Source organism: Schistocerca gregaria, chromosome 8, assembly GCF_023897955.1.
Source record: "Schistocerca gregaria isolate iqSchGreg1 chromosome 8, iqSchGreg1.2, whole genome shotgun sequence".
Lineage (NCBI taxonomy): Eukaryota > Metazoa > Arthropoda > Insecta > Orthoptera > Acrididae > Schistocerca > Schistocerca gregaria.
The window spans coordinates 312548647-312576485 of NC_064927.1; the positions used below are offsets into that span (position 1 = coordinate 312548647).

Genomic DNA, 27839 nt, shown 5'->3' on the forward strand with positions numbered 1-27839 from the left:
TGTTAAAAGTGTGGAGACAACCTCATGAATCCATGGACCCTGCATGTCAACAGGGGACTGCTGAAGTTAGTGGAGGCACTGTAATGATGTGGGGCGTGTGCAGTTGGAGTGATATGGGACCCCTGATATGTCTTGATATGACTCTGACAGATGACACATACATAAGCATCCTGTCTGATAACATGCATCCATTCATGTCCATTGTGCATTCAGACATACTTGGACAGTTCCAGCAGAACAGTGCGACATCCTGCATGTCCAGAATGGCTGCAAAGTGGCTCCAGGAACTCTCCTCTGAGTTTAAACACTTACACTGGCCACCAGACTCCCCAGACATGAACAATATTGAGCATATCTGAGATGCCTTGCAGCGTGCTGTTCAGAAGAGGTCTCTGCCCCTTTGAACTCTTCCGAATTTGTGGACAGCCCTGCAGAATTCATGGTAACAATGCCCTCCAGCACTACTTCAGACATTAGTCCATTTCATGCCATGTCATATTGCGGCATTTTTGCTTGCTCGCAGGGATCCCTAAACGATATTAGGCAGGTGTACCAATTTTTTTGGCTCTTCAGTGTACAACAGCTATTCTTTCGGCTGCCAACCATGCCATCCCATGTGCCTCAGGATCCCCCCATCAAAAGATGGTACCCTGGTGGACCCAGAGATCGCTGCAGCCATTAGAGATTGTAGGTGGGCTCTCCAATGCTATAAACAGCACCATTGACTGGAGCACCTCGTTATCTGTAAATGGCTCTGTGCCCACATCTGCTGCCTCATAAAATGACAAAAGCAAGAATCCTTGGAGTGGTATGTTTCCACCATTGGATTATGTACCTCTTCATCACAGGTATGGGCAAAGATCAGACACCTCTACGGTTTTCGGTCTCCTGCAGGTGTACCAGATGTTTCCTAAGAGGGTACCGTTGCCGAACGTTTTGCTGAGAATTATGCGTGCACATTTGAGAACTACCACCCCCTCTTTCGGCTTATTTAGCAGCGGGCAGAGTGAACACACTTATCTTTTACTACCTGCCACCTGGAGTCATACAATGCTCCATTCAGTGAATGGGAACTCTCCAGTGACCCAGACCACTGCCCTGAATGGCAAACATTTGATTATTTTAAACATTTTTCTATTTGAAACGGAACAGTTGCTTAGTTGAAGACAAGCCAGTTGGAAAGTTACAGCTGGGGAACAAAAAAATGACAAACAGAATAGCTCAAGATTGTGTTATGAAACTATTTTAAAGTGCTCTCAGAAGAAATAGGTTTGTCACCTGTCTTTAAGCTCCATATTTGAAATATGCAGACAAAAAAGTGTTTGGACTAGAGATAGGCAAACTCATTCATCCTTGGGAACTAGTTCACTGGTGATCGCTCTTTTTAGAGAACTGTTCATTTTTACTCATTCACCGTTCATTTGCGTATGGTATATGGTTCTTACAAAAAAAATTGAAAATTAGTAGCATAGGTGACTGAAGGATGGAAGGTGCCAAGAATGGGCACTTCCCTTTGCCCTGGAGAATAGAGTTTTTATTCATTACAGAGCTCTCACACACTTGTAGAAGTAATTTCCGTGATTCTGCAAAACCTGTCGTTTAGCCAACTATAGCGTTATGTGGCTGACCACAGTGAAATAATGTAAGCTGGTGCATGAAAAACCGATCCTGAGTGCAGACTGTTCGTCGATTGCACACAATTTGTTGACTGCTAGGAGCAGAATATGTAAACATGTAAAAATTAGGCAGTAAATAAATAACACATAAACTAATGCACACAGCTACTTCAAACCAATAGATGACAATCGGTGGGCGACAGTGAGCGATCTAGTACTTGGCTGAATTTTCGTGCTCCACCCTGACCCACTGAAATAATATTGTAGAAGTTATCATATTCTCTTTACAAAATATGAAACCAGATTATGGAGAGCAGGCTTCATTCGGTTATAAGTCGGTCTGCCTTCCATAACAATGAACATACCTTGGATCAAAGAAAGATGGAAAATGGCCACTCGTGAGCTGTACCGACTTCCTTTGCATGCGTAATAACAAAAAACTTGCCTTTTTATGTGTCTTCTACTGTTTATCGAAATAACAAAGTAAGCTGATATGCACTTTTGTTACCTAAAAAGATGTATGTATTACATACAATGTAATTTTTATGCAATTATAAAATACATTTTAATTACCGGCCGTGGATGCTGAATAGAATATGAAAAGAATCAGAAGTCCTGAGTTCAAGAAAGGTTTGAGACAGATCTAGAATGGGTGTGTGCAGGGAATGAAGTGAATGACAACTCTACACTGAACTAACTGGGCACAGTCGGCAGTGGAACTGCAGTCAAGGGAGACCGAGACAAAGATGGGAACGGGACTGAGACTGGAATGAGACTGGCCGAAGCAGTGCTGTGGTAATGAGATGAACCGTTTCTCATTCCCAGGAACTATAAGTAGAAAGCTGCAACCAAAGTAAACAACAAAAGACCGTTCCTTAGAATTCATTCCTTGCTTCTTCCATTCATCTAGGTGAACGGTTCCTTTGGACCTGTTAGTTCGTGAACGACCCATCTCTAGGTTTGGACTTCTTTATATTCTGGTGTTGTTGTTGTTGTTGTTGTTGTTGTTGTGGTCGTGGTCGTGGTCGTGGTCTTCAGTCTTGAGGCTGGTTTGATGCAGCTCTCCATGCTACTCTATCCTGTGCAAGCTTCTTCATCTCCCAGTACTTATTGCAACCTACATCCTTCTGAATCTGCTTAGTGTCTTCATCTCTACATCTCCCTCTACAATTTTTACCCTCCACGCTGACCTCCAATGGTAAATTTATGATCCCTTGATGCCTCAGAACATGTCCTACCAACCGGTCCATTGTGCCACAAACTCCTTTTCTCCCCAATTCCATTCAGTATCTCCTCATTAGTTATGTGATCTACCCACTTAATCTTCAGCATTCTTCTGTAGCACCACATTTCGATAGCTGCTATTCTCTTCTTGTCCAAACTATTTATCGTCCATGTTTTACTTCCATACATGGCTACACTCAATACAAATACTTTCAGAAACGACTTCCTGACACTTAAATCTATACTCGATGTTAACAAATTTCTCTTCTTCAGAAACGCTTTCCTTGCCATTGCCAGTCTACATTTTATATCCTCTCTACTTCGACCATCATCAGTTATTTTGCTCCCCAAATAGCAAAACCCCTTTACTACTGTGTCTCATTTGCTAATCTAATTCCCTCAGCATCACACGACTTAATTCGACTACATTCCATTATCCTCGTTTTGCTTTTGTTGATGTTCATCTAATATCCTCCTTTCAAGACACTGTCCAGTCCGTTCAGCTGGTCTTCCAAGTACTTTGCTGTCTCTGACAGAATTACAATGTCATTGACGAATTTCAAAGTTTTTATTTCTTCTCCATGGATTTTAATAACTACTCCAAATTTTTCTTTTGTTTCCTTTCCTGCTTGCTCAATATACAGATGGAATAGCATTGGGGAGAGGCTACAACCCTGTCTGTCCCTTCCCAACCGCTGCTTCCCTTTCGTGCCCCTTGACTCTTATAACTACCATCTGGTTTCTGTACAAAGTGTAAATAGCTTTTCGCTCCCTGTATTTTACCCCTGCCACCTTTAGAATTTGAAAGAGAGAATTCTGGTACTGTAGTAAATTATGATGACTGTAGTGAGTAGATATGTATTTGATTCTCATTTTTCAAAAGCCTAAGGTGTGCAAAGTTTGGAAAGCTGCAAGAATAACAGTGAGTAAAAAAGCTAGTAATATAGATAAAAAATAAAGGACATGTAATTATTACTTTACAGATAGGTTAAAAAAAGAGTTTGGCATACATGACTTCTATGCAGATAAATCTTTTAAAAGTACTGGAAATTATATTTTCTGAACCCCCAAATTTTTCTTCTTTTTAAAGTTGAACATTGTTTACACTGCCCGAAACCATTTATCATAGACTCCCATCAGATACTTCCTTGGGAAGTTTACTAAGGAGTGGTTCATATGCATTCACAGACAATCATAGGGAATAAAAAGGTGTAGGTGAATGGTTTCTGTCATCCTTGGAAAGTGAAAGAAATCACTTGGCATGGTATATGAAGGACATTAGGGTTTAATGTCCTTCTGATAATGTCATAAGTGAGGTCTGGGCTGTTAGGTGAATATGGAAGACTTGTGGTCTCACAACCTTTCAAGACATACCTGTGTATTTGCTGTCCTGTTAGGAGATTATTAATGATGTTAAATAAGATCTTATTCAGCTCTACAGTAGCTTATTTTCATGGACAGCTTACATAGGGATACTGCAGTATATCCATCTGTGGTCACATTTATACCCTAAAGTGCATAATGGAGCAATGTGTCCACTAGTTGTGAAGAAAATGCCAAGCATCCTTTTACCTATGTTCTTCCTTAACTTTTGTTGTGTGAGTCTGACACCAAATAGGTTCCTTTTTGTTTTTGGACAAAATAAAATTACTGTAACCACATTTCTTCAATACCAATTAGAATTTTGAATATTTGTTGTAACCCACTGGAACTAAATCCATTAACCACCCACTAACAAAGCTCAAAATGCGTAGTCTTTTGGTTTTGCATGACCCAGTGTTGCCTCTAGTGACTGATTTGACATAATGATTTTCATATAAAACACCTGAGACATGCCTATCAGTACAACCCAGAATACACCAGTTGTGTTAGTAGGTGCATTCTCTACCAATAACTCTTTCAACATCTAGGGCATTCCTTTGGTAAAAACTGTTTTTGGTTGCCTGGATTCACTTTCATAATTAAGTCAGTTTCTTTCTTACCTGAATTCATTGAATCAACAAAATATCATGGTCATGGAAGGAAAATCCAAGAATACTAAATTTAATCAACCAAAACTTGTTGCAGCCTTCTAGCAGTTTTGAAATCTTTAATGATCTCACAGGAGTGCTGCTGTTCAAAGTCCATGATGGATAGCAACTTAATATTGAGAGGAGCACTACAGTGCAAACATCCTTCACCACTGATAATGGTCAAAACTTGCAAATATTGCTTGGACTGGAACATTGTTAATGTGGGTCTTTCTTGAGAGAGCAACAATGAACCTGTCAGTAATTTTTAAACTTAGTGTTATCCTTTTGTTGCATGAATGTGTATGAGAATGCCGAAGACATAACACCACTGGAATGAGATTGTACTTAATGCAAGGGATGTCACACAAAAATTGTTGAAAATATCAAGCTAGTTTTAAGAATGCAATGATATGAAAAAACTGATAATCATTGCTCTTACACATAGTTGAGGTGCCAAAAGTAGATAGAAAGAAGAAATAAATTAAAAAAAGAACCAGTAAGCAAGTCCTTTGGTCCCTACTCTTCTTAGAAAAGGATATTCCATTTTAAGCTGTTTCCTTCATGAGAATAAATTTTTTGGAGTGATAACCTATGTAGAAGAATAAAGTTTATGGGATGTTAATCCACAGTGTTCCACTATGACGTTGCACTCTTTCAAATTTTATTGCCTATTTTTGAACTGTCTTGATTACCAAGAATATTTTCTTCTGTGAGCTGCATTGACAAATGAAATTTTGCTCGATCAGTCCACGTGTATACTGCCGGTTCAGTGTGTCCAACGGGTGCAATATTTCGGCGATATGTCTGACGGCCGAAATATTGTGCGCGTTGGACACTGTGAACCAACAGTATATCTGTGGACTGTTCGAGCAACAAATACACCGGGAGAAACTGAAGAATCACAAATGAAATTTTGTTAGTGGCATGCATTTGCCTTTCTTTTCTGTCCATACTTCTTTCATTCTTTTGTTGTGGGCTTCTTTTCTTTCTTGAGACCATGCTGTTCAAGTCTTCTTCTTTGGTTTCTCCTCTTCGTCAACTTGCCACTTGTGAATTTTGGACCTGAAGATTTCCCTGTTTAGGATATCCTCTGGTGTAATTACTGCTTGTTTCAGATTTGTTTTGATTTTGCCAATCCATTTTATTAGGTCTGTTTTAGATTTACTCCTGTTTTCATAGAATTGAACTACTTGCTTTGTGAGTCTGTCCATATTCATTCTTTTGATGTGTCCATAGAATCTTAATCTGTGTTTTCTAATGTCACTGTGAATATTAGAGTATTGTTTGATTTCCTGTTTGCTTCTGTGCCGATACTGTTCATCTACAAGTTTTGGCCCTAAAATTTTTCTTATGATCTTCCGTTCCTTTTTTTGGATGTTTTCTATGTCTGTTTTCCTGTTTAAAATTAGTGTCTCTGATCCATACAGGCATTCTAGTTTTATGATGGTATTGTCGTAGTTTTGTGTGCTTGGAGACACATTTTTTATTGTAGATATTTTGAGTGAGCCTATAAGCAGTGTCCATCTTTTGGCATCTGACTTCGTTGGCTTTCGTTTGTATTCCATTTTCCTGAATTGTTTTGCCATGATATTGAAATTGTGGCATTAGTTTAATTTTGCCATTTTTGTCTCCATGAATTTTGGTGCTTGTTTGTTGCAAGTCATATATTCTGTCGTTTCAAAAGATACTTGCAGGCTGACTTTTACCTGTTTTTCAGGAATTCAATCTGGTTTCTGGCTGTTAAAACATCGTGAGTTAAGATGGCTAGACCGTCTGCAAATTCTAAGCAATCTACTGTTCACTTTCCTCTGCCGAGAGTGATTGGTTGGTCAATCTTCAGGACTGATTTCAGTTTGTGCCATTCTTGTATCACCTTTTCAAGGATGCAGTTTAACAGTAGTGGAGAGAGCCCATCTCCTTGTCTTACTCCTGTTTTGATCTGAAAAGGTTGAGATTTCCTCCATAAATTTGACTTTAGATTTTGTGTCTATCAATGTGTGTTGTAGGATTGCAAGTGTTTTCAGATCTAAACCCTTTTCTTTGAATATTTGGAATAATGATTGATGATCAACCGAACCGTAGGCTTTTTTAAAAGCCAACAAATTTGCAAACTACATCTTTGCCACTTGTTCTGTGATGTCTTAAGATTAGTTTTAAGATCAGAGTTTGCTCTGGACATGAATGACCTGGTTTGAATCCTGCCTCATATTCTCTAATTTTTGGTTCTAGTTGTTGTTGTGCTCTATTAAGAGGACACTGGGATGGAATTTTGATAGCTACTGATATCAATGAGATTCCCCTATAATTGCTTACATCTGATCTATCTCCTTTCTTATGTAGAGAATGAATTGATGCATTTTTCCAGTCGTCTGGAATTCATTGTCTTTGCCAAATGTCTTGTATTATTTTGGTTATTTCTTTTATAGCATTCGGGCCTGCTGATTTGAGGATTTCCACTATGATTACATCTTCACCTGCAGCTTTATTGTTTTTAAGAGTTTGAGGATTTCCTCTACATCCGGTGATGATGAGTTTGGGTTTGTGGATTCAGGTTCCTGAGGCAGAAATCTTTGTGTTGGTTCTGGGCAGTTCAGCAGTTTTTCAAAATATCTTGAGAGTTCTTTGGAATTTTCATGATTGTTCAGTGTAAATTGCCCATTTCCTTCCTTGAAGCAAAGATTTTGCAGCTGATATCCTGTGAGTTTTGTTTTGAAATTCTTGTAAAAGTTTCGTGTGTTCTTTGTTTCAAAGTGTTTCTCGATTTCAAGTAGCTGGTCCTTTTTGAATTTTCTTTTGGTCTTTCTGATTAGTTGGGCTGTCTCTGTCCTCACTGCCAAGAATGTTTTGTAATTCTTCTGAGTCTTTCTGCTGTTCCAATTACTGTATTCTTTCTGTTGAGGTTGGATTGCTTGTTCACATTCTTTGTTCCACCAAGGGTGTTTTTTTCTTTTTTGTGGAGGTATCTGTGTTTGTGAAGTTTTGATTAGTTTTCTTCTGAGTTGCTTCCAATTGTCACAGGGCTTTTTCTCTAATTCTTCTGTGAAAGATGGTTGGATCCAGCTAGTGTCAAATTTTGGGGTTAGTTACTTCCTTTTTGTGAACCTCTGAGGTTTTAACTATAGTTTGATTCTTCTTAGGTAATGGTCTGAGTCTACATTAGAACCCTTTCTTACTTGGATATTCACGATTTCTTTGTGGTTTGGATGGTCAATTTTGAATTCACCAATGAGTGAGTTAAGGGTGATCTCCATGTCCTTTGTTTTGATTAGTTTCTTCTTGAAATACGTTAACGTGATTTTAATGTTGAATATGCCGCGGAATTCGACCAACCTCCATTCATTTCGATTAGTCCATTTATGTGCTGGGAAGTTTCCTATTGTTTTCCTGTATTTTTTTTCTTTGCCTAGCTGCACATTGAAATCACCTAGTAAGATGACGCGGTTTTGTGGAATTTTGGTTACAATTGCTTCTATTGTTTTCCATGATTTGTCTACCTTTGCATGATTTGTTTTGTTGTCGTCATTGATAGGCGTGTGTACATTGATCAGTGTGAATGTTTTGTTTGCACACTTTAGGGTGATTGTTATTGGTCTATTATTTACAGGCTTCATGTGAGTTACCGAGTTGAGTATGCACTTTTTGACTGCAGAAGCAACTCCTAAATGGGGTGTATTTTTGAGAACTTGTTTGTCTGTTTTGCTTTTGAAAAGTCTGTAGTTCCCAAAATCCAATGTGTGTTCATTGGTCAGTCTTGTTTCTTAGAGTGCCAGTATTTCCAATTTTTGTTCATTAAGGATTTTCTCTAGTTCATACAACTTCCCTATCCATAAGAGAGAATATATATTCAATGATCTGAAAAATGTTTTGGTATTTGGGTGAAGTTGGCCAGAGGTCTCCAACTCCCTCTGTATGCGTGTCAAGCCACACTCCCCAGAATCCAATAGTCTGGTTGTGCTGTTGATGGCAGCAGTGGATTGGTTACCACCTATGGGTACAAATTTGTTTCCTGTCACACTTCATAGTACCTGATCATCACAAGTTTTGGAGCGTAGTCCAGTTTCATAGGACTGGAGTGTATAGTTCCAGAACATACATTTCCAGCCACACCTCTGGTGATCACATGCTGACCACTTTGCTGCTTGTTGCAAGTCAGATGCAGAGTGGATTTAAGTCAGTTCATCCACCCTCTCTGCTAGTGGGGTTTCACCCTCTTCTGCCTTCGTGACCGTTGACCATTTTCCTCATTCCCTCGGTTGATCTGTGGGTGCTTATTTGGCTATGCCTTATTCACACCTGTTCTGCATATCTACAGGAATTCCCCTATCAGCCATTAGGACGCACCATGTTGGGGTTGAGGGCCCTCATCCCAGTGTCGTATGCAGAGTTATGCCTAGCTCTTACTCAGTTCAGAGCTAGACCTCCACGTAAGCTGACTAGGCATGGAAATGAAAATTTGTATTACATGTTTGTGTCTTGCTCCTTTTACGGAACCTGAATATTGGAAGTGAATTATTATTTTTAAAACAAGTAGTTAATATTTTGAGATGGATGGCCCCATTCATGAATATTCTTGATGTAACTATGGATTGACAATTGTTACCTTCAACCAGTATTGTTGAAAAATGTGATTTTTCCCTTCTTTAACTTTGTGTCATCTATAAAACACTCTGTAACAATACCAACATTGCTTGTACCAGGTGTATGTGAATACTGTAGCTGTGCTATTATATCTGATGACAAATAAACAATTTCTTAGAACAAGAAGCAGATGCTGAAGTGGAAAGGCAAAGAAAAGAGCGTGAAAGGCAACAGAAACAAGATGTTATGACTTTGGGTGAAACACGTGAACAGATATCGCAACTTGAGACTCGACTCGCTCAACTTAAAGATGAGAAGCATCAACTTTTTCTGCAGCTGAAGAAAGTACTGAATGAAGACGATCGCCGGAGACAGCTAGTCAAAGAATCTAGGTGACTCACTTTTTTTGTCAATGTGTAACATCTCTCTAAAATAAATAAGTAGTAGGACATGATTTTTTTTAATGTTTGATGATATAGGGACCTGATGGTTCTTCCATTTTATTTCGAACAAAAGATGTCATGTTATTTACAAATATGCTCAAGATGGTCTCAACTTTCATAATGATATGGCCGTTTAAGAGAGCAGTCAAAATTTTTATTTATTTATTTTTGTGGGTGGGGGCTGGGGGGGGGGGGGGGGGGAGTTTAATATATTGTCTAGTTTTCTGAGCTAAAGAAGAAAAACTGTACAGATTTTTCTCTCGACATGATTTGGATACAATTTTGAAAGCTGTACAAAGTGTTCAACTTTTGTCTGCATGCCAGCTTACTTTCCAACATTTACATTCTGTGTTGAATGATTGCCTGTTCATAAAATTATTTGAATTATAACCAGGCTTTTCTTGTATAATATTAATTTTGGTATTAACAGTTTCTAAATTTTCTTTATGATATAAAGTCTGAAACTGCTTACAGTAATACTTATTAGTATTGTAATATGTCAATTAACTGTGGAAAAGTTTTTTATATGGTTACATCTTTTCTAGCTTAAATCACAAACTTTTGTCGACTGTGTTTGATATTTGTAAAATGTAAACTTTCACAGCTGGAGTTGTTACAATTAATAAAATATTCCAGGCTATTATGCCGTGGTCAAAGGGATTTCACTTATCAAGGGTGATTGTACATAGCTTTGTTGAATGTCTGATTCGCACCTCAGCTCGCTACTGACTACAGCAGAATTCTACTTCCACGCAATGGTTTGACGTCACATGTTTAGTGACGAAGTGTGCGTGGGTACCACAAAAAGAACTGTCAAAAAACAACTCTTAAGTGCACAGATGCAATTGCAGATGAGGTGAGATTGCCAGATTAGCTGTTGCGCAATATGCTTTACAGCCAGGAGACCGCCAGATTCGTTTTGATAGGCCTCAAGTATTGGTAGCCACAAGTGGATACCACAAAAAAACTATACAGAGAGGCCTTAGGGAATATGAAATCCCCCAGGAATTTCAGTAGGAAGGAGGAGGGCATGAAACTGAGGAAATTTGGATTCCAGTGCTGAAGATGGTGTGTACCAGTCTTCCGTCATGGGATGATAGTAACCGTGAACAGTGTCAGTTGACATGGGCCAATTGTGCTTGTGTATTCAAAACATGTGACATCACGCCATTGCACGGAAGCTTGCGGAAGCGGAACTTTGCTGCAGTCAGTAGTGAGACGGGGTGTGAATCAGACATTCAGCAAAGCTATGATCCCCCTTGTGAATGTCCTCTGCAAATGGGGATAAAGCATCAATTTTAAAGTGAAATACCTTTGGCCACAGCATAATAGTCTGGAATATTTTATCAATTGTAATTATGTTTGCTATGTCACAACTTGATTAATCTTTAATCAATGAATAAAATATGAATTTCACTGCAGTTGTGCCAGGTTGAAGAAACATTTTGGTGCATTTCATTGTTTGATACATCTGTCTCACTTTTTTTTCAGACAGTAGATTCAAGATCTGTGAAAGTTAGAAGTTGTAATAGACCTGTCACTAACAAGTTTGGATTTATATACATTGTAATCTTCCTTGACCTGAAATGAACAGTCATCCAACTTAGCAGCCACACTGTTGGAAATCACAAATGTGGGCGTGGCTTTTTACTCACAGCAAAAAGATTGGATTTGATTCTAATTACAGATATTAGGCTCTTGATATTGAACAACTGTTCTTTGATGACACTGAAGAAAAGAAGTTGCCTGGGAAGCAAATTTTTTCGCGAGGCAGTATCTTTCCAGTACTGGTTAATGATTTTTTTCATTTTCTGTTCTTCTTGAATTATACTTCATTGTTCCCAAATCAGCATGTGAATCCAAACTCAGATGGAGAAAGTAGTATGAAAGACTGGAGTACCCATAGCTTCTCAGGAATAACAACACTATAGAAAGTCCAGAAAGGAATGCAGTAATATAATGAAAAGGATAGTTGCTACTCATCATATAGCGGAGATGCTAAGTCGCAGAAAGGCGCAACAAAAAGTCTGTAAGAAAGTTAGCTGACTCCAGCTGCCAGAAAGTAAGTGTGTGTGTGTGTGTGTGTGTGTGTGTGTGTGTGTGTGTGTGTATGTGTGTTTTCTACTGCAGCGAGAGGACTTATATACCTGAAAGCTTTAATATTTCAGCAGTATTTCTCATTGTGCAAGTCTGTGGCTCAACACCTCCTCTGTATGGTGAGTAAGCAGTCCATCCTTTCCACATTGTTGTTATTCCATCTTGGACTTTTCATTGTTTCGTAGCTACGTCAGGTTTTACACACATTAAACCATTATGGTGAATTTGAAAAGACTGTGAATAAATTTCAGTTGCGTTCATCATTTACACATAACGTATATTTATGTTAAATTTCACATTGTTTTTTACAGTTATCTCCATGTAATTTAAATTTCTTCCTTTGTTCTTGATTTTACAGTGACATGATGAGTATGCATGCATATCCTGCAATGGCTTTAGGAGGCCATCCACAAATATTTCTACAACAAAACATCCCTTTGGCAGGCCGTGCACCGATCTACAAAGTTGCTCCACCACATGGACAGCATACACTTTTGCCTGCGGTAACAGAAATTTTCATGTTTTTTACCTTTCTTCTCTCTCCTTTTTACATGTAAGAGATGTGAGGTACACTGCAATCCAGAAAGTTTTAAGATACTGGGTTCATAAAAACTAGAGAAACTTTAAGATTGTGGTTTCAGTGCTCCATACGTTCTACAATCTACCCCCCCCACCCACCCACCCACTTGAGTAAAACACATGTATAATATTCATATGCCCATGTGAAACAGTCACAAAAGTCTCTCTTTGGGATACTGTTCAACTCGCTTGCCACATTGGCCTTTGTTGACCCTTCAAGTGAATTTCTGCACTTTGTTTTTTTGTGGTAGCTTGGTGTTGATAACACTAAGTCTTGTCACTAGTGCTGATTTTTTTGCGGAAAAAGAGTTGTCTGCATATCACATTTCAATCAAGTCATGGCATGTGTCCATGTGCCATTGATTTTGTTCAAAAATGAAGGCAGGGCAGACTTTGCATGCACAGTTTTCTCTTTCTATAGATTGTGGAGAATGTTTTGAACACTTGATTTAGGGATTTTTCTCCACTGTGATTGGTGTCACGCAACTATTGCACACATTGTACTTGACTATGACTGGTTGCATGCACATCTGCTGTTTACAATTGTTAGTTCAAGCTGCTGCCATAGTTATTTCACTGACATCACTTATATGGTAGGAATAGTATCAGTCTTAGAATATTTTGGAGGATGTTGTGCGTACAGAGAGAGGTTTTTTTTTATTATTATTTAGCTGCAAAATCCACAACAACGTATTGCAGACATTCATTTTCTTGCCATAAGTAATTATGTTTCAATAATTGTGGTACAAAGCAGAATTTTCAGGAAAAAGTATGACAGCAGAGACCAACTACTACAACCCCATGTTACTAATATTCATACATCACTGATTTAATTCTGCGAGACATTTACGCAAAAAGTTTTACAAGTATTTTTTAACTAGAAGGAAATGCTGCAACTTTGTAAAAATATGTGGCTTTTATAGGTATGCATTTGAGCTGCTGTTTTATTAGCTATTACCTAGTACTGCATCATAACCTTGAGCAGCGAGAAAAGATTGTTATTTAAATTACGTGTTCCAATACTCAATCACAGATAACCACTTTTCATTGGTAGCGCTTTATTATTTACACAATCAGAGCACCCCCCTGGATTGACTGTAAACTTCAATATATCAAGAGCCTCTTCGTATCCTTTCCAATGCATACAAAGGCTCTGCTGTGACACTGTTGGACCAGCATTAGGGGAGAATGTGTATATTGAAGACTATGGCTTATAGCTTCAAGACTGTTGCTGAGGTGGAAGTTTTCTCCTCTTTTTTGTAACAAAATATATTCTGTGTCAATTGTGTGTGCCAAGTTAAATAAGAGTTTGGGATCCAAGTACAAAACAGTTACCGCCCAGTACACAATTTCAAGTTACCCCATAATAATAAGACCAATCTATATTTGACAAAAGAGTAGAAAATTATGAATGTAATATGCCTATACAAGTCTTGTGGGTAATGTTGTAGCCATATGTCTCTGAGCAACTTGCTAATTTTTTTTTCCACCCGTATATAGTAACGAATTATGGATGTCACCCAATGATCAAAGCCATGTGGTAATTTATTATACCAAATGTTTTAATTGTGTACACTATAGTTTACCTGTGGTTAGTTTTATCATTAGCCATAAATAAAATTATGAGAAAACTTACTGAGTTGTCAGTGTGAGAACACTTAGCTCCTTGAAGAGGTCCCCACAAAAAGTGTTGAGAAATATATAAGTTTCTAGTCATAAGTTCATTATAATTGCAATATTAAGTGAGCAGAGGTGTTGTAAGACAATTCGCTTTAATTTGTTGTACTGTAGATACAGTGTTTTATAAAACATATGGCCATTAATGTAAGTTTTTGTAACCAGTATGTTATAATTTATTTTGGATTGTTGTAATTGCTGGAGTACATTATGAGGTTGCTGTTAATTAAAACTGCTGCGGCTAGGCAAGAGGATGCTTGGATCTGGGTGACAAGAATAAAACCAATGAAATGGTTGTGTGGCATTGATGGTTGGGAGTCCCCACTTGGGGAAATTTGGCCGTTGAGTTTTAAGTCTTTGCAGTTAACACCACTTTGGGTGACTTGAGTGTTGTTGTTGTTGATGATGATGATGATGATGATGATGACGATGACAACCTAACACCCAGGCCTTGAGTGGAGAAAATCTCCGATGCAGCTGTGAATTGACCCCAGATCCTGTGCATGGTAGTCAGACTCGCTGACCGTTCAGCTAAGGTGCAGACAGATAAAGTTAGTGTTTGGCTAGGAAAGAAATCTTTTATGTGATGTCATCATCTGCCTCTCATTGTTCAGAGACTCATGTCATTTTTTATTAATCGTGGTATTTTGCCTATCTCATTCAAACCGTTTGTTTGATATTGTTACTTAGAGCATTGTGGTATTTTGTTCTAACACAGTTTGTGCATTCTGAGAGATACAAACTACCTGAAATACATGTGTATGTGCTTACATCTGCATGTTTACTTCGTCTACAGACCAGTGTAAGCCGCCACTCATTGAGAGATAAGTTCTGTTTCAAGTACTTAGTAGTTTCTTTCAGCACAACTGACACGGAGAGGTTCCTTCAGCTAGGATCAACTTTTTGAAACTTCCTATGTGGTAGGGTGGGTCAGGGTACCAGGTATCGTACACTGCAGCCAATCACCCTATTGGGCCCTCGTTTGCAAATAATACACAAAATTTTATATTTCTTATGATTGACTAGAGCCTTGAAATTAGCAATAACATATAGGCAGTGCTGTAGTGCAGCACTTACGTTAATCATTGGTATGCTGGAGGTTCTGGGTTTGAATCCTGCCAAGTGTTCTTTCCTTTCATTTTTACATCTGTATCAAAATGACTGTGATCATTATTTTTATTCAGTTACTTGGTTTAAATATAATTTTTTGCTTTTAATCCTGGGCTATCTCATTTGAATCATTATATTAAAGTTTTTTTTATTTGCTCTCTCTTTTTTTACTGGATTTGATTCTTCCTCAATTTGAAATCTCTGTAATTTTAAATTTTTTAATGTATTTAGTTCAGTTTAATTTCTTTCTTTTTGTTACTTTATATTTTCGTCCATGTTATTACAGTCAATATTTTTACTGGTATTTTGCTTGAATTTTGTTTTATTTATAAATCTTGTTTTGCTGCAATCTTTATCTATGCTATTTTGTCAAAAATGTGAGAAGAATTTCTGTTTTAAATGGTTGCATGGTGATTATTATCCAAAAAATAAACTTTAGGCCATGACATCCCCCCCCCCCTCCACACACACACACACACACACACACACACACACACACACACACACACACTGAGCCATATGAAAAAGGGAAGTGCCTAGAATGGGAGGAGGAAACAAAATGAAACTTCACTGTTGAGAAAATGTGTGATATTATTTCACTGATTACAAAATCAAGTCAAATTTACAAAGAAGATAACAGTATGAGCCAACTTATCAGTATGACATTGCACCCCATCTGGCCTGGATGTATGCACTGATTCAGTTGGGAAGGATGTCATAAAATCTTTCTATCATCTTCTGAGGCAAACTGGGCGACAGCTGTTTAACTGGTCCTCGATATTCTGGATACTGGCACAGGGACGGAATTGTCAACAAAGATATGTGGACAACCATTGGCGTCTTGAAACAGGGCATCATAATACTGTCACATGAGAGGAATGGATAAGGATGAGAGATGTCTGTGACACCATTGTGCCATCAAGAGTTCTGCCAGTCACTACAAATTGTGACCCAAAGTCATACCTGATATCTCCCTACACCATGATGTCAGGAGTAACATCACTTTGTCTCTCCAAAACATTGGAAGAATGGGACCTCTCCACTGATCACAGTCCTATTTGTCAGTGACAATCATCCAGGGTAGTGCAGAATAGCTTTCATTGCTGAACACAGTGCGAAACCATTCATGGAGAGTCCATGCTTCCATGTCATGGTACCACTCCATACATAGCTTTTTGTGTGGCGATGTTCCATGTTCTCAACAAAATGCTTTACGACTACTTCTGACGAGTTTGAAACAGAGTATGGTCCTAGTGGTTGTTAATCGACATATACTTCCAAATTTCCACAATAAAATGCCTTTGCCCATCCATTGCATACATTTGTTGCCATAATTTGACAGGTTTCCATTATATTGAATCCATTAACAGTGTCTAAGAAATGAATGCAGCGTTTCGCTAACAGTCACAAGTTTACACATGCTGTAATATTTTTTTAAATTATGAACATACCTGTCAAAAATATGTCTTATCGAAGCAAGTATCTCAAGCTTCCATCTTTCTTGCCAGTGTTGTTGCAAGGGATACTTGATGCCAATAATCCAAAAAGGTGACCATAAGTGGTGGATAGTTAAAATAAGCCAGGTGCTCTACAAAACACAGTGGTGCAAATGGTGGAGGGTTAGTATGTGAATTACAGCCCAACATGACAAGTTTAACATAATATGAAGTGCCGGCCTCTAAGCTTTCCAAAGAAAGACGAATTATAGAAAGGTGATGACATTTTATAAATGTGTTAATTTTGAAGCTAAGTGTTTCATCAGATTATATATCAATTTGTATTCTGTTATTGTTTGTAGTGCTATTAATTTCTCACACAAGCTGTGGCAGTTATCAAAGTAAATCAGTATTATTTGCAGTTAAATTGCTTCTCATTTTTTTTTTTTTTTTTTTTTTTAGATAATTACATGTAGCACGTGTTTGTAACTACAGTTTGTTAGAAATGTGTCTTTTCTTTATTAACTTGTGAAAATATAAACTGAAGATTATACAATTATATTATTATAGATGTCAAAGGTAGTACCCCGATGTTAGTTCGTAATTTGTAGGTTTCATATGCTGACAAGTGAGTGTGAAAACTTATAGTGAAGAAACCAGTATACAGCAAATAGTGTTGTCCTGTCTGATTCAATACCTGATTCAGTATTTAAGTATTCAGTACAGGACCTAAGCATTTTGATAGCCAGATAAAATGGCTCATCGATCAATGTGAACCAACATACCTGAATGCTGAAGATGTCACTGAATTGCGGTAATGTACATGCCTGGAAGCATCAACCACACCAGCAACTTGGCTGGTGGTCACTGAACACCCAGACACAAGTGGAGCATCATGTCAGCCATCAAGAGAATAGGACACAACTGTGAAGAAGTGATGAGTGTTGTGGTGTTTCCAGCATGACATACCTTCTTAATGAGGAACTGGCAACATAAATACGGGGATTTTTCTGACACTGTGGCGGACTACCTGTGTTAAGAATGTCAGTCTGCATCTAATTGGTGACCTGGCTGGGTGGAAGTTCTATGCACAACTCTGTATGTAGTTGTTTAAATAAACCTGAGTGCTACAAAATATCATCTTAAGTGTACATGTACCTTCCTGTCCATTAATTGAAATGAAGTTTTAGAAGAACTGGTATTTGGCAGAACTTTGGCCACTGACGTGGAAGACTTATCTGTATGCAGGAAAGTGGAAGAGTATTCTGTAGGACAAAAAATATTCCTTTAGCTAATATTCAGTACTGTCATGTCCAATTGATGGAGCTGAATCTATAGTGGTCAGTATCAAAGGTTTAAAATCGTCTGTACATGGTGATATGGTAATGCAGTGTGTAATCCATTGGTAGCACTTCATTGCTAAAAATAAGAGAGAGATTTGGATGAATGTCTTCACTATCTCATCAGTAATGTTAACAGAATAAAAGTGCATTTTTTGAAGGACTGTCTTTTTCAAAATCTCCATCAAGAACATGACCATTTCCTTTATTTTAACTGAATCTTCTCACTGCTGATGAGCTGTTCTTCATGGTAACTAAGTTTTGGATGTGAGGATGACCTGTAACACAGGTCAGAACTGGTAATCAGGATAATCATAAAAAGCTGCGTGAAGATGAGTAGGATTTGGTGCTCTGAGGTTTGTGTACAAACTTAATTATGTATGCAGATAGTCCATCTATAGGTTTCAATGAGATTGCTTGTATCAAAATACAGGACATAAATAGCTGTATCTTTTGATTGCATTGACTTAGAAGCGTAAATTTTTACACTATGAAGTGGCCATAGACCATAGTATTTAATGTAAATTTCAACTTGATATCTATATCAGTTCTTGAGAGAAAGGAGTCTTAATAGAGGGACAACAAAGTGATCCTATGGATTCCATTTTTACTGATTGAGGTACAGAACCGTAAAAATGAACTCAATGATCTCTGTGTTTCTTCAAATGAGGAAGTATTGAATAGGATTGGGGAGAAGAGAAGTTTGTGGCACAACTTGACCAGAAGAAGGGATCGGTTGGTAGGACATGTTCTGAGGCATCAAGGGATCACCAATTTAGTATTGGAGGGCAGCGTGGAGGGTAAAAATCGTAGGGGGAGACCAAGAGATGAATACACTAAGCAGATTCAAAAGGATGTAGATTGCAGTAGGTACTGGGAGATGAAGCAGCTTGCACAGGATAGAGTAGCATGGAGAGCTGCATCAAACCAGTCTCAGGACTGAAGACCACAACAACAACAACAACAACAACAACAACAACAACTAAGTGGAGCCCTCAGGCATTATGCTACATTTATAAATTTCATAATGGATAGTTCTGCATGAATATGAATAACTTAGGAGTGAAGTACCTGATAAATTTACAAGTTTTGTTGACCGTAGGGTTCCTTCGGCTGGACAGACTAGTGAGTTAAATCGTTTTTAAATATTGTTGGTTATGTTCCAGAATGTACCTGAAAAATACCTTTTCAAATGTTCTTCATCTGTATTCTTCTGTTTAATTTTTCTGCGGCTGCTTTTACTACAGAAATGTAAAAAATTTTAAAATTGACAAAATTATTATAATTTTTTTTTTTTTAAATTTCAGGGTGCTTTAAAAAGAACTCGCACACCTTCTCCACCACCTTCAAACTACCATCAGGGTTATGGGTACAAACCAGGAACAGTTCCTGCATATTCCCAGCAAAGTAAGCCAATAAATTTTGATTTTTTTAAATAATAAAATTACCATGCAGTAAGCTATACTATTTAATACACCAAACAACAGAAAGTCCTGGTTGGAGTATCAATAATATTGTGAAAAGGATAGCTTTCTGTAGTTACAGACAGGCACATTGAAAAGATTATTACACATTGAGCTTTTGGTCAAAGCCTTCTTCAGAAAAGAAAAGCACGCGCGCACACACACACACACACACACACACACACACACACACACACACACACACACACGAATATATGAAAGCTACCACTGCAGCCAGAATGGCATTGTGTGTGCAGTGGCCGGAGGTAGCAGTCTTGTGCATGAGGTGCGCCTGCTTGTGTTGTGTGTGTGTGTGTGTGTGTGTGTGTGTGTGTGTGTGTGTGTTTCTTTTCTGAAGAAAGCTTTGGCCGAAAGCTCAATGTGTAACAGTCTTTTTATTGTGCCTGTCTGCAACTCAACTTGTCACCTTTATTGTCAGTAGCAATCTATCCTTTTCATACTATTTTTGATATTTGACACCTTCTACAGAAATTAATATTCTGAATTGAAATAAAGAAAAAGGAATAAATTTATCTACCTGGTGTTAACAGATTAAATGACAACTGGTAAATTCCCATACTTTGTTTGTCTAGTCAGAATAGCAAGTTAATTGGTTTTTAAATATTGTTCATTGTGTATCTCCAGTTTTTGTATTCCTTAGTAAATGTACTGATTGCTGAACTAATTGTTGCTCTGTTTGATATTTTTTAATGTATTATTAATTTCTGCAATATGAGTCATTACAGTTTCTCTCTTTAAAATTGCCATCTGTGAGCAAGTGGTCTTAACTGTGAGCTGTTTGACAAAATAGTTTCACGTGTCCATAAAGAAAGCTGAAGAATCACCTATGAGTGTGTGCTTTAAGAAATGTGCCTCTAAATGTCATTCCATAGTATGATATTTCAAGTCTTGATTATTATAGTAAATCAGTCTATTTTTTCTGGGTATCACGGTCTCTGAGGAAACTTCAAGAATTTTCGCTTTGCACCATCTCTCTATGAAGTGTGTGAGAAAAGTAATGAGAGTGATTTTTTTATCAACCAGAGTTTTTATTTCATTTTTTGCAAAAAACAATATGTCCCCTTCAAAATAGTTTCTTTTGGCAACTATAAACCAGTAGAATCATTGTTACCAGTCTTGGTAGCAATGCTGAAAAGCTTCATTTGGTATGGACTTTAAAGTGTCAGCCACATTCTTCTAAATGTCTCCAGAGTCCCAAACTGATGTTCTTTTAAGACATTTTACAATTTTTGGAAAAGAAGAGTGTCACAAGAACTCAGATTAAGAGAACAGGTGATTCTGAAACAGCAGGGATAGCTTTTAGAGATAAAAAATTCCATGATGGAATTTCACACTTTTCCTGAGCCTTTCAAGAAAATCTTTGTAAAGCATTGGTCAAAATTTGTTCTGGAGATGAAGAAGAAGAAGAAGAAGAAGAAGAAGAAGATTATGATCGGTTTGTAGGGTGCTCAACTGCATGGTCATCAGTGGCCATACAAAGTCCCAATTTTTCACAGTCCAATTTTTACACAATCCAATCTAGCCACTCTCATGAATGATGATGATGATAAAATGAGGAGGACAACACAAACATTTCGCCTGTCCCACACATCTTGCTCACCAGACGGTAGAGTTTTGTCAGGACTGGCTCTCCCAAGGCTGTCAGTAGTTCTAAAGGAATGTTGTCTACTCCTGGGACATTGTTTCGACTCAGGTCTTTCAGTGCTCTGTCAAGCTCTTCATGCAGTATCGTATCTCCCATTTCATCTTCATCTACATCCTCTTCCATTTCCATAATATTGTCCTCAAGTACATCGTCCTTGTATAGACCCTCTATATACTCCTTCCACCTTTCTGATTTCCCTTCTTTGCTTAGAACTGGGTTTCAATCAAAGCTCTTGATATTCATAAAAGTGGTTCTCTTTTCTCCAAAGGTCTCTTTAATTTTCCTGTAGGCAGTATCTATCTTACCCCTAGTGAGATATGCCTCTACATCCTTACATTTGTTTTCTAGCCATCCCTACTTAGCCATTTTGCACTTCCTGTTGATCTCATTTTTGAGACGTTTGTATTCCTTTTTGCCTGCTTCATTTACTGCATTTTTGTATTTTCTCCTTTCATCAATTAAATTCAATATTTCTTCTGTTACCCAAGGATTTCTACTAGACCTCATCTTTTTACTTATTTTATCCTCTGCTGTCTTCACTACTTCATTCCTCAAAGCTACTCATTCTTCTTCTACTGTATTGTTTTCCCCCCATTCCTGTCAATTGTTCCCTTATGCTCTCCTTGAAACTGTGTACAACCTCTGGTTCTTTCAGTTTATCCAGGTCCCAAAATCCTTAAATTCCCACCTTTTTGCAGTTTCTTCAGTTTTAATCTACAGGTCATAACCAATAGATTGTGGTCAGAGGCCACATCTGCCACTGGAAATGTCTTACAATTTAAAATCTGGTACCTAAATCTCTGTCTTACCATTATATAATCTATCTGATACCTTCTAGTATCTCCAGGCTTTTTCCATGTATACAATCTTCTTTCATGATTCTTGAACCAAGTGTTAGCTATGATTAAGTTATGCTCTGTGCAAAATTCTATCAGATGGCTTCCTCTTTCATTTCTTACCCCCAATCCATATTCATCTACTATGTTTTCTTCTCTCCCTTTTTATACTCTCGAATTCCAGTCACTCATGACTATTAAATTTTCATCTCCCTTCACTATCTGAATTATTTCTTTTATCTCATCATACTTTTCATCAATTTCTTCATCATCTGCAGAGCTAGTTGGCATACAAACTTGTACTACTGTGGTAGTTGTGGGCTTTTTGTTAATCTTGGCCACAGTAATGCGTTCACTATGCTGTTTGTAGAAGTTTACCCGCTCTCCTGGTTTTTATTCATTATTAAACCTACCCCTGCATTTCCCCAATTTGATTTTGTATTTATAACCGTGTATTCACCTGACCAAAAGTCTTCCTCCTGCCACCAAACCTCACTAATGCCCACTATATCTAACTTTAACCTATCCATTTCACTTTTTAAATTTTCTAACCTACCTGCCCAATTAAGGGATCTGACATTCCACGCTCCGATCCATAGAATGCCAGTTTTCTTTTCTCCTGATAACGATGTCCTTTTGAGTAGTCCCCGTCTGGAGATCCGAATGGGGGAGTATTTTACCTCTGGAATATTTTACCCAAGAGGACGCCATCATCATTTAACCATACAGTAAAGCTGTATGCCCTCAGGAAAAATTACGGCCATAGTTTCCCCTTGCTTTCAGCCGTTTGCAGTACCAGCACAGCAAAGCCGTTTTGGTTATTGTTACAAGGCCAGACCAGTCAATCATCCAGACTGTTGCCCTTGCAACTACTGAAAAGGCTGCTGCCCCTCTTCAGGAACCACACGTTTGATTGGCCTCTCAACAGATACCCCTCCGTTGTGGTTGCAGCTACGGTACGGCTATCTGTATTGCTGAGGCACGCAAGCCTCCCCACCAAGGGCAAGGTCCATGGTTCATATATAACTTCTATAATAATTATAAATGTTTGGAAGGTTAAACACTAGCATTCTTTAAGTATTTATTTGGCTCTGTTTGAGAACATGTTAGCAAAGTCAGCCCTTCTTTAATTCCAAAGTAATTAACAGTTTTGCCAAAAGTATTGTTTGTGTAACAGTATTTGTTAACTTTTAGCAGAATTCCAGTTGGTTCTTGGTAGAACAACATATTTGTTAATTTCAGGATTTAAACAAAAAATTCGGCCCAAAAACAAAAAAATCGGCCCAACTCCTGTTGTAGAAGGAAGATATATTCTGTTAATTTAATGAATAAGTTTTAATTGTAATTTTTGTAAATTTAACTTCAAACAATGTGTAGTTTCAGTAGCTATTATTGTGATTATATTTAAGGGCTTCATTTTTAGTCTCGAGACAGCCAGTCTATAGCTGAGTTTCAGACGAGAAACCTGTATTGTTTAGATCAACAACAATGCATCTACTGTGAAATAAGTGTAACACAATTAGGCTGAGTGTTAAAACAGTGACAGTGGCTGTTTCCATACATGGTTTTTATTCTTCAAGAAATGTGGACTATGTGGTTAGGATTTTGCTGCTGGTAGATGTTCAACAGGAAACTATTGTAGCAGTATGTGGATGTTTGCTTGCAATTTATTCATGAGGCTTATTGAAAGGTAAACAATAGTGCACTGGCCATATAAGTGTGTATTATTTGGGTGGAGGAGTGGTGGGGGGTGAAAAGTGAAAGTAAAGTACTGTGAAACGCAAATGTGCACATGTCAGCTACATTATTTAAAGTAGTCAGTGTTTTACTTCCACAACCCATTTTTCAGCCACTGTAGCATTGCAGTACGCATTGACACTGAGGATTTTTTTTTTTTTTTTTAAAAAGAGGAGTCAAGCAGGCAAATGCTACAAAGTGTGAGTGGGAGCATTATTGTGTTGCAATTTCCAAAAGAGGTTTTGCGACAGTTTTGGTTGTTTTCTTCAGACTGCTGCATGCAAGTGGCGCATAACTTCTTTATTCACTGTACAGCCATAAGGCAGGAACTCATGATGCACTAACCCATTGCAATTGATGAAAAAAAAGTGAGAAAAACCTTCAAATGAGATCAAACTTGACGAATTTTTTCCGTCTTAGCTCTTCAGGCAGTTTTTGTTGGGATGATTGGGCTTTGGTTTTGTTGTCATACCTGTATACCTGTTTTTAAACACCTGTCATAACCTTCTTGTGAGGTCCTAGATCATGGCTGATTTCACTTAGCAGTTCCTGAGTGATGTCTATGCAATGTTGTTTTTGGCCAAAATTCAACAATTTTGAAACAGACTTTGCTCCTACATGTTTCATGCCCAAAACATCTGAAAAAATTGCTTGACATGTGCTAAAGGATATACTGACATCACCAGCAAACCCTCTGATGGTGGTTTGGCAATTTTACAGAACCATTTTCTTTCCTACTTCCGCAATGCCTTTAGTAATTGATGTGCCAGGATATCCAGGGCAGTCATTGTCTTCAACATCTTCTCAACTCTCTTTGAAACATTTATATGACTCGTAAACTCTTGTCTTACTTATAGTAGATTTGCCAAAAACCAGAGTCAACATTTCGAATGCAGTACTGCACTTTATTCGATTTTCAATCAAAATTTAATGCAGTTTCTTTTATCCATCTTTTTCAAAACTAAAAATTTGCTGAGCACTCTAAAACATGTATAACCTTTTCGACTGTCAACAATAAACAAACAAACAAATATATAGCTGAGATTGCTAACTCACTTCATGAACATATGTACCAACAAAATAAAAAGAAAATTGGAAATCGGAGGTAGAAAGCCCTCAAAATTAAAAAAAAAAACTGTACTTTTTGATCACACTGCGTATGTAAAAATTTAGATGGTAGCAGTCTGACTGTAAGCAATAATGCATTGCTAAACATGTGTGAACTGTTTTTGTGACAGAGACCATACACTATTTTAAGGTAATTGGTGCTGTTATCCAGATCTAGTCAGAAAAATAATTAACAAATCAGTGAATGTAGCAGAAACTGTATGACATGATAGAAAAACAATGCATGTTGATATTTTGAAGCAACTCAGTAAGTGGGGAACAAAACATTCTCTGCTTTAAGTGGAAGAATGTTTGCTTACTGTCTACGAAACATAACACAGCTGATTTGATAGGTACAAATAAACTAAGAAGGGAATGTCGGAAACCAAGGAAGGAAGTCAGCAACCAAACTTTATACTTGAGTCTCAGAGAATTGGAGATGTGAATTTGGAAGGCAATTTCACTTTTGTTTCCACTGATGTAGTGCACCATAAAGGCTACTGAAAAATCTTTTTCTGTAATACGGACAAATATATATTCTACGCCTACATTGTACACTATAATCACACAGATCACAAAAAGCAAACATTCTGACTTCCGTCTAATCAGTGCTGTTTCCAAAACATGCAATGGAAGGATCGCACACTGTATAATCACCACTGCATTTTAAAAGCAAAATACTCTGCTCATTTTGCAGAACATATAACTGGAAAGTAGCATTTAGCAAAGGGAAACACAGTGTGCTATGGCAAAGGAAATTGAGTGGACCTGGATGGCAAGCAGAAAATGCTGACTCCTTTTGTGTTTATCAGTATGGTTAGCAACTTATAACACATTAAAATATTTTGAGCCTACACAGATGATAAGTGCAAATTTTCAAAAATAATAATTCCAAATTTTAATGCGGTGTATTTAATAAGCGACTATACATTTCCAAACTAACTTTCCATTTGGTATGTGATTCACTGGACAACTGTGACATAGTTAAACTTGGTGTAAGTGGGGAACTCAATAATTCATCGCTGAATCACGGTCTGTATTCTCCAGATATGAAATCCCAACTGTTATTACTCAAGTTTCTTGAAGCTTTGTGTCATTTTTCTTTTGTCTCTGCTGCATAACAATAGTCATTCCGCATATCTTCTTTAGATCCATGAGAGGGGGCTACATGGTGTTCATCTATTGTCACAAGTTCTGTCATACTGTGGTGTTTGCAAAGACAGGTGGAATCCAATTTATACACATTGCTCTCCATGTATTTCCAGGTTTTGTCTTGAAAGAACTCCATAATTAATTGTCATCTTATGTCCCTTTTTAAATCACTTAGTTCCTCTGTTGGTTTTGTAGCTGTTAATAAATAAATAGATTGGGGTGTGTGAACATGTTTTGTATAGGTTATCGTGTGACTTTTGTATGTATTATTTTTTTCAATTTTAGTTCAGAAATTTTTTAAAGATGTTACGTATATTTGTATAGATACACAGTTAAAAGTAGAAGATTGTGTTAGGCAGTTACATCAGCGTTAATTAGATTGAAAATATTTTGCATGTGTATCTAAATGATATGAGGTTCTACCTGTATTCCAGTTTTGAAACTCTTTTTTGAATCTAGTTAAACAATGTAAACTCCAGATAGGAATATCAAAAATGCAGGAAAAGACAAATTGATACTTACCGTGAAGAAGATACGTCAATTAAAAGATACTCACATATAGCTTTTGGCCAGAGGCTTTGTCAGTAAAACGTTACACACACACACACACACACACACACACACACACACACACACACACACAAGCACACCTCATGCGAGGCATGCTTGCTTTTTGTGTGTGTGTGTGTGTGTTTTACTGACAAAGGCTGTGGCTGAAAACTATATGTGAGTGTCTTTTTAACTGTGCCTGACTGCAACTTGATGTGTCTTGTTTATTGTAGCAAACTGTCTTTTCCTACATTATTAGCATCTAGGTCATTGCCAGCTGACTCTTTTTCAAACAAGGTAAATGATTTTAGAATGACTGTTGGGAACAAAGCATATAAGTTTTCATTACATAGCTGTCTTCATTTTATTGCTTGTTGCCATTCACATTTTAAATATAAATTATCTTGTTTTTGCAGAAGTAGATGATGGCCGTAGGGGACACGAGTATGTTCGTGCTGTTTTGTGGAATAGTAAGTACAGAAATCATTGAACTTTTCTTTTTGTGTTTAAGCTTATGAAATTTTTATTATAATGCAGTATTTGAGATTGTGTGTGTTGAATTTTTAAGTTTTTATCCATGTCATCTGTAGTCAGCATTATGCTAAATTGCCAATTGAAACATATGGTTTATATGCTGCAGTTGTAGCCTATTCCTGTCCTGTTTATTCCTAATTTTCCAGTTCTGCCATAACATGCACTGTGAGCAATTATCGGAATTTAACTCACATTAATAACATTGAATATCCTCACTGATAGTGTTGTTCATGATAAAAGTCCAGTAGTTATCATGCAGTACCATTATTTTATGATTGTGAGGTGAAAATCCCAAGGAAGTCAAACGTGAATAAGGAAACCTGTAATTATAGATATATCGTACACTTGAATATGCTGTCTGTAGTGGATCTTTGGTCTTGGGTACTTTTGACGTTTTATTTCTGTAAATTTTGTATATGGTGGTACTGTTTTGAAAATAAGCTATAAGACCTGCCAACCTTATGGGCTGTGGAAAACTGACTAAAAAAATGTTACATGAGGGTAGATGTGATATGGCTAACAGAAATAAACCCTCCCTAACTGCTTAATGCACTTGCTGATTATAGCATGTAGTTGGCCTGTATAACCTTCTAAAATATTGTACCGATAAATAAGATTTTATTTATTTCTGGAAGCGAATCTTATTTGCCTCCCCTTTAGAGGTTCTGTCCAAAGTCCCATCT

General features: G+C 37.5%; 1 protein-coding gene across 3 annotated transcripts in view; it reads left to right on the forward strand.

Annotated features, from left to right (window-relative positions):
- The window catches only part of LOC126284090 (G protein pathway suppressor 2), a 111463-nt gene that overhangs the window by 25223 nt on the left and 58401 nt on the right, over window positions 1-27839 (forward strand). For all 3 annotated transcript variants that reach the window (XM_049982738.1, XM_049982739.1, XM_049982740.1), the window contains exons 2-5: window positions 9609-9822; window positions 12329-12473; window positions 19420-19519; window positions 27039-27092. In XM_049982738.1, the coding sequence (XP_049838695.1) occupies window positions 9609-9822; window positions 12329-12473; window positions 19420-19519; window positions 27039-27092 (513 nt within the window). The remainder of the gene's footprint in view (window positions 1-9608; window positions 9823-12328; window positions 12474-19419; window positions 19520-27038; window positions 27093-27839) is intronic.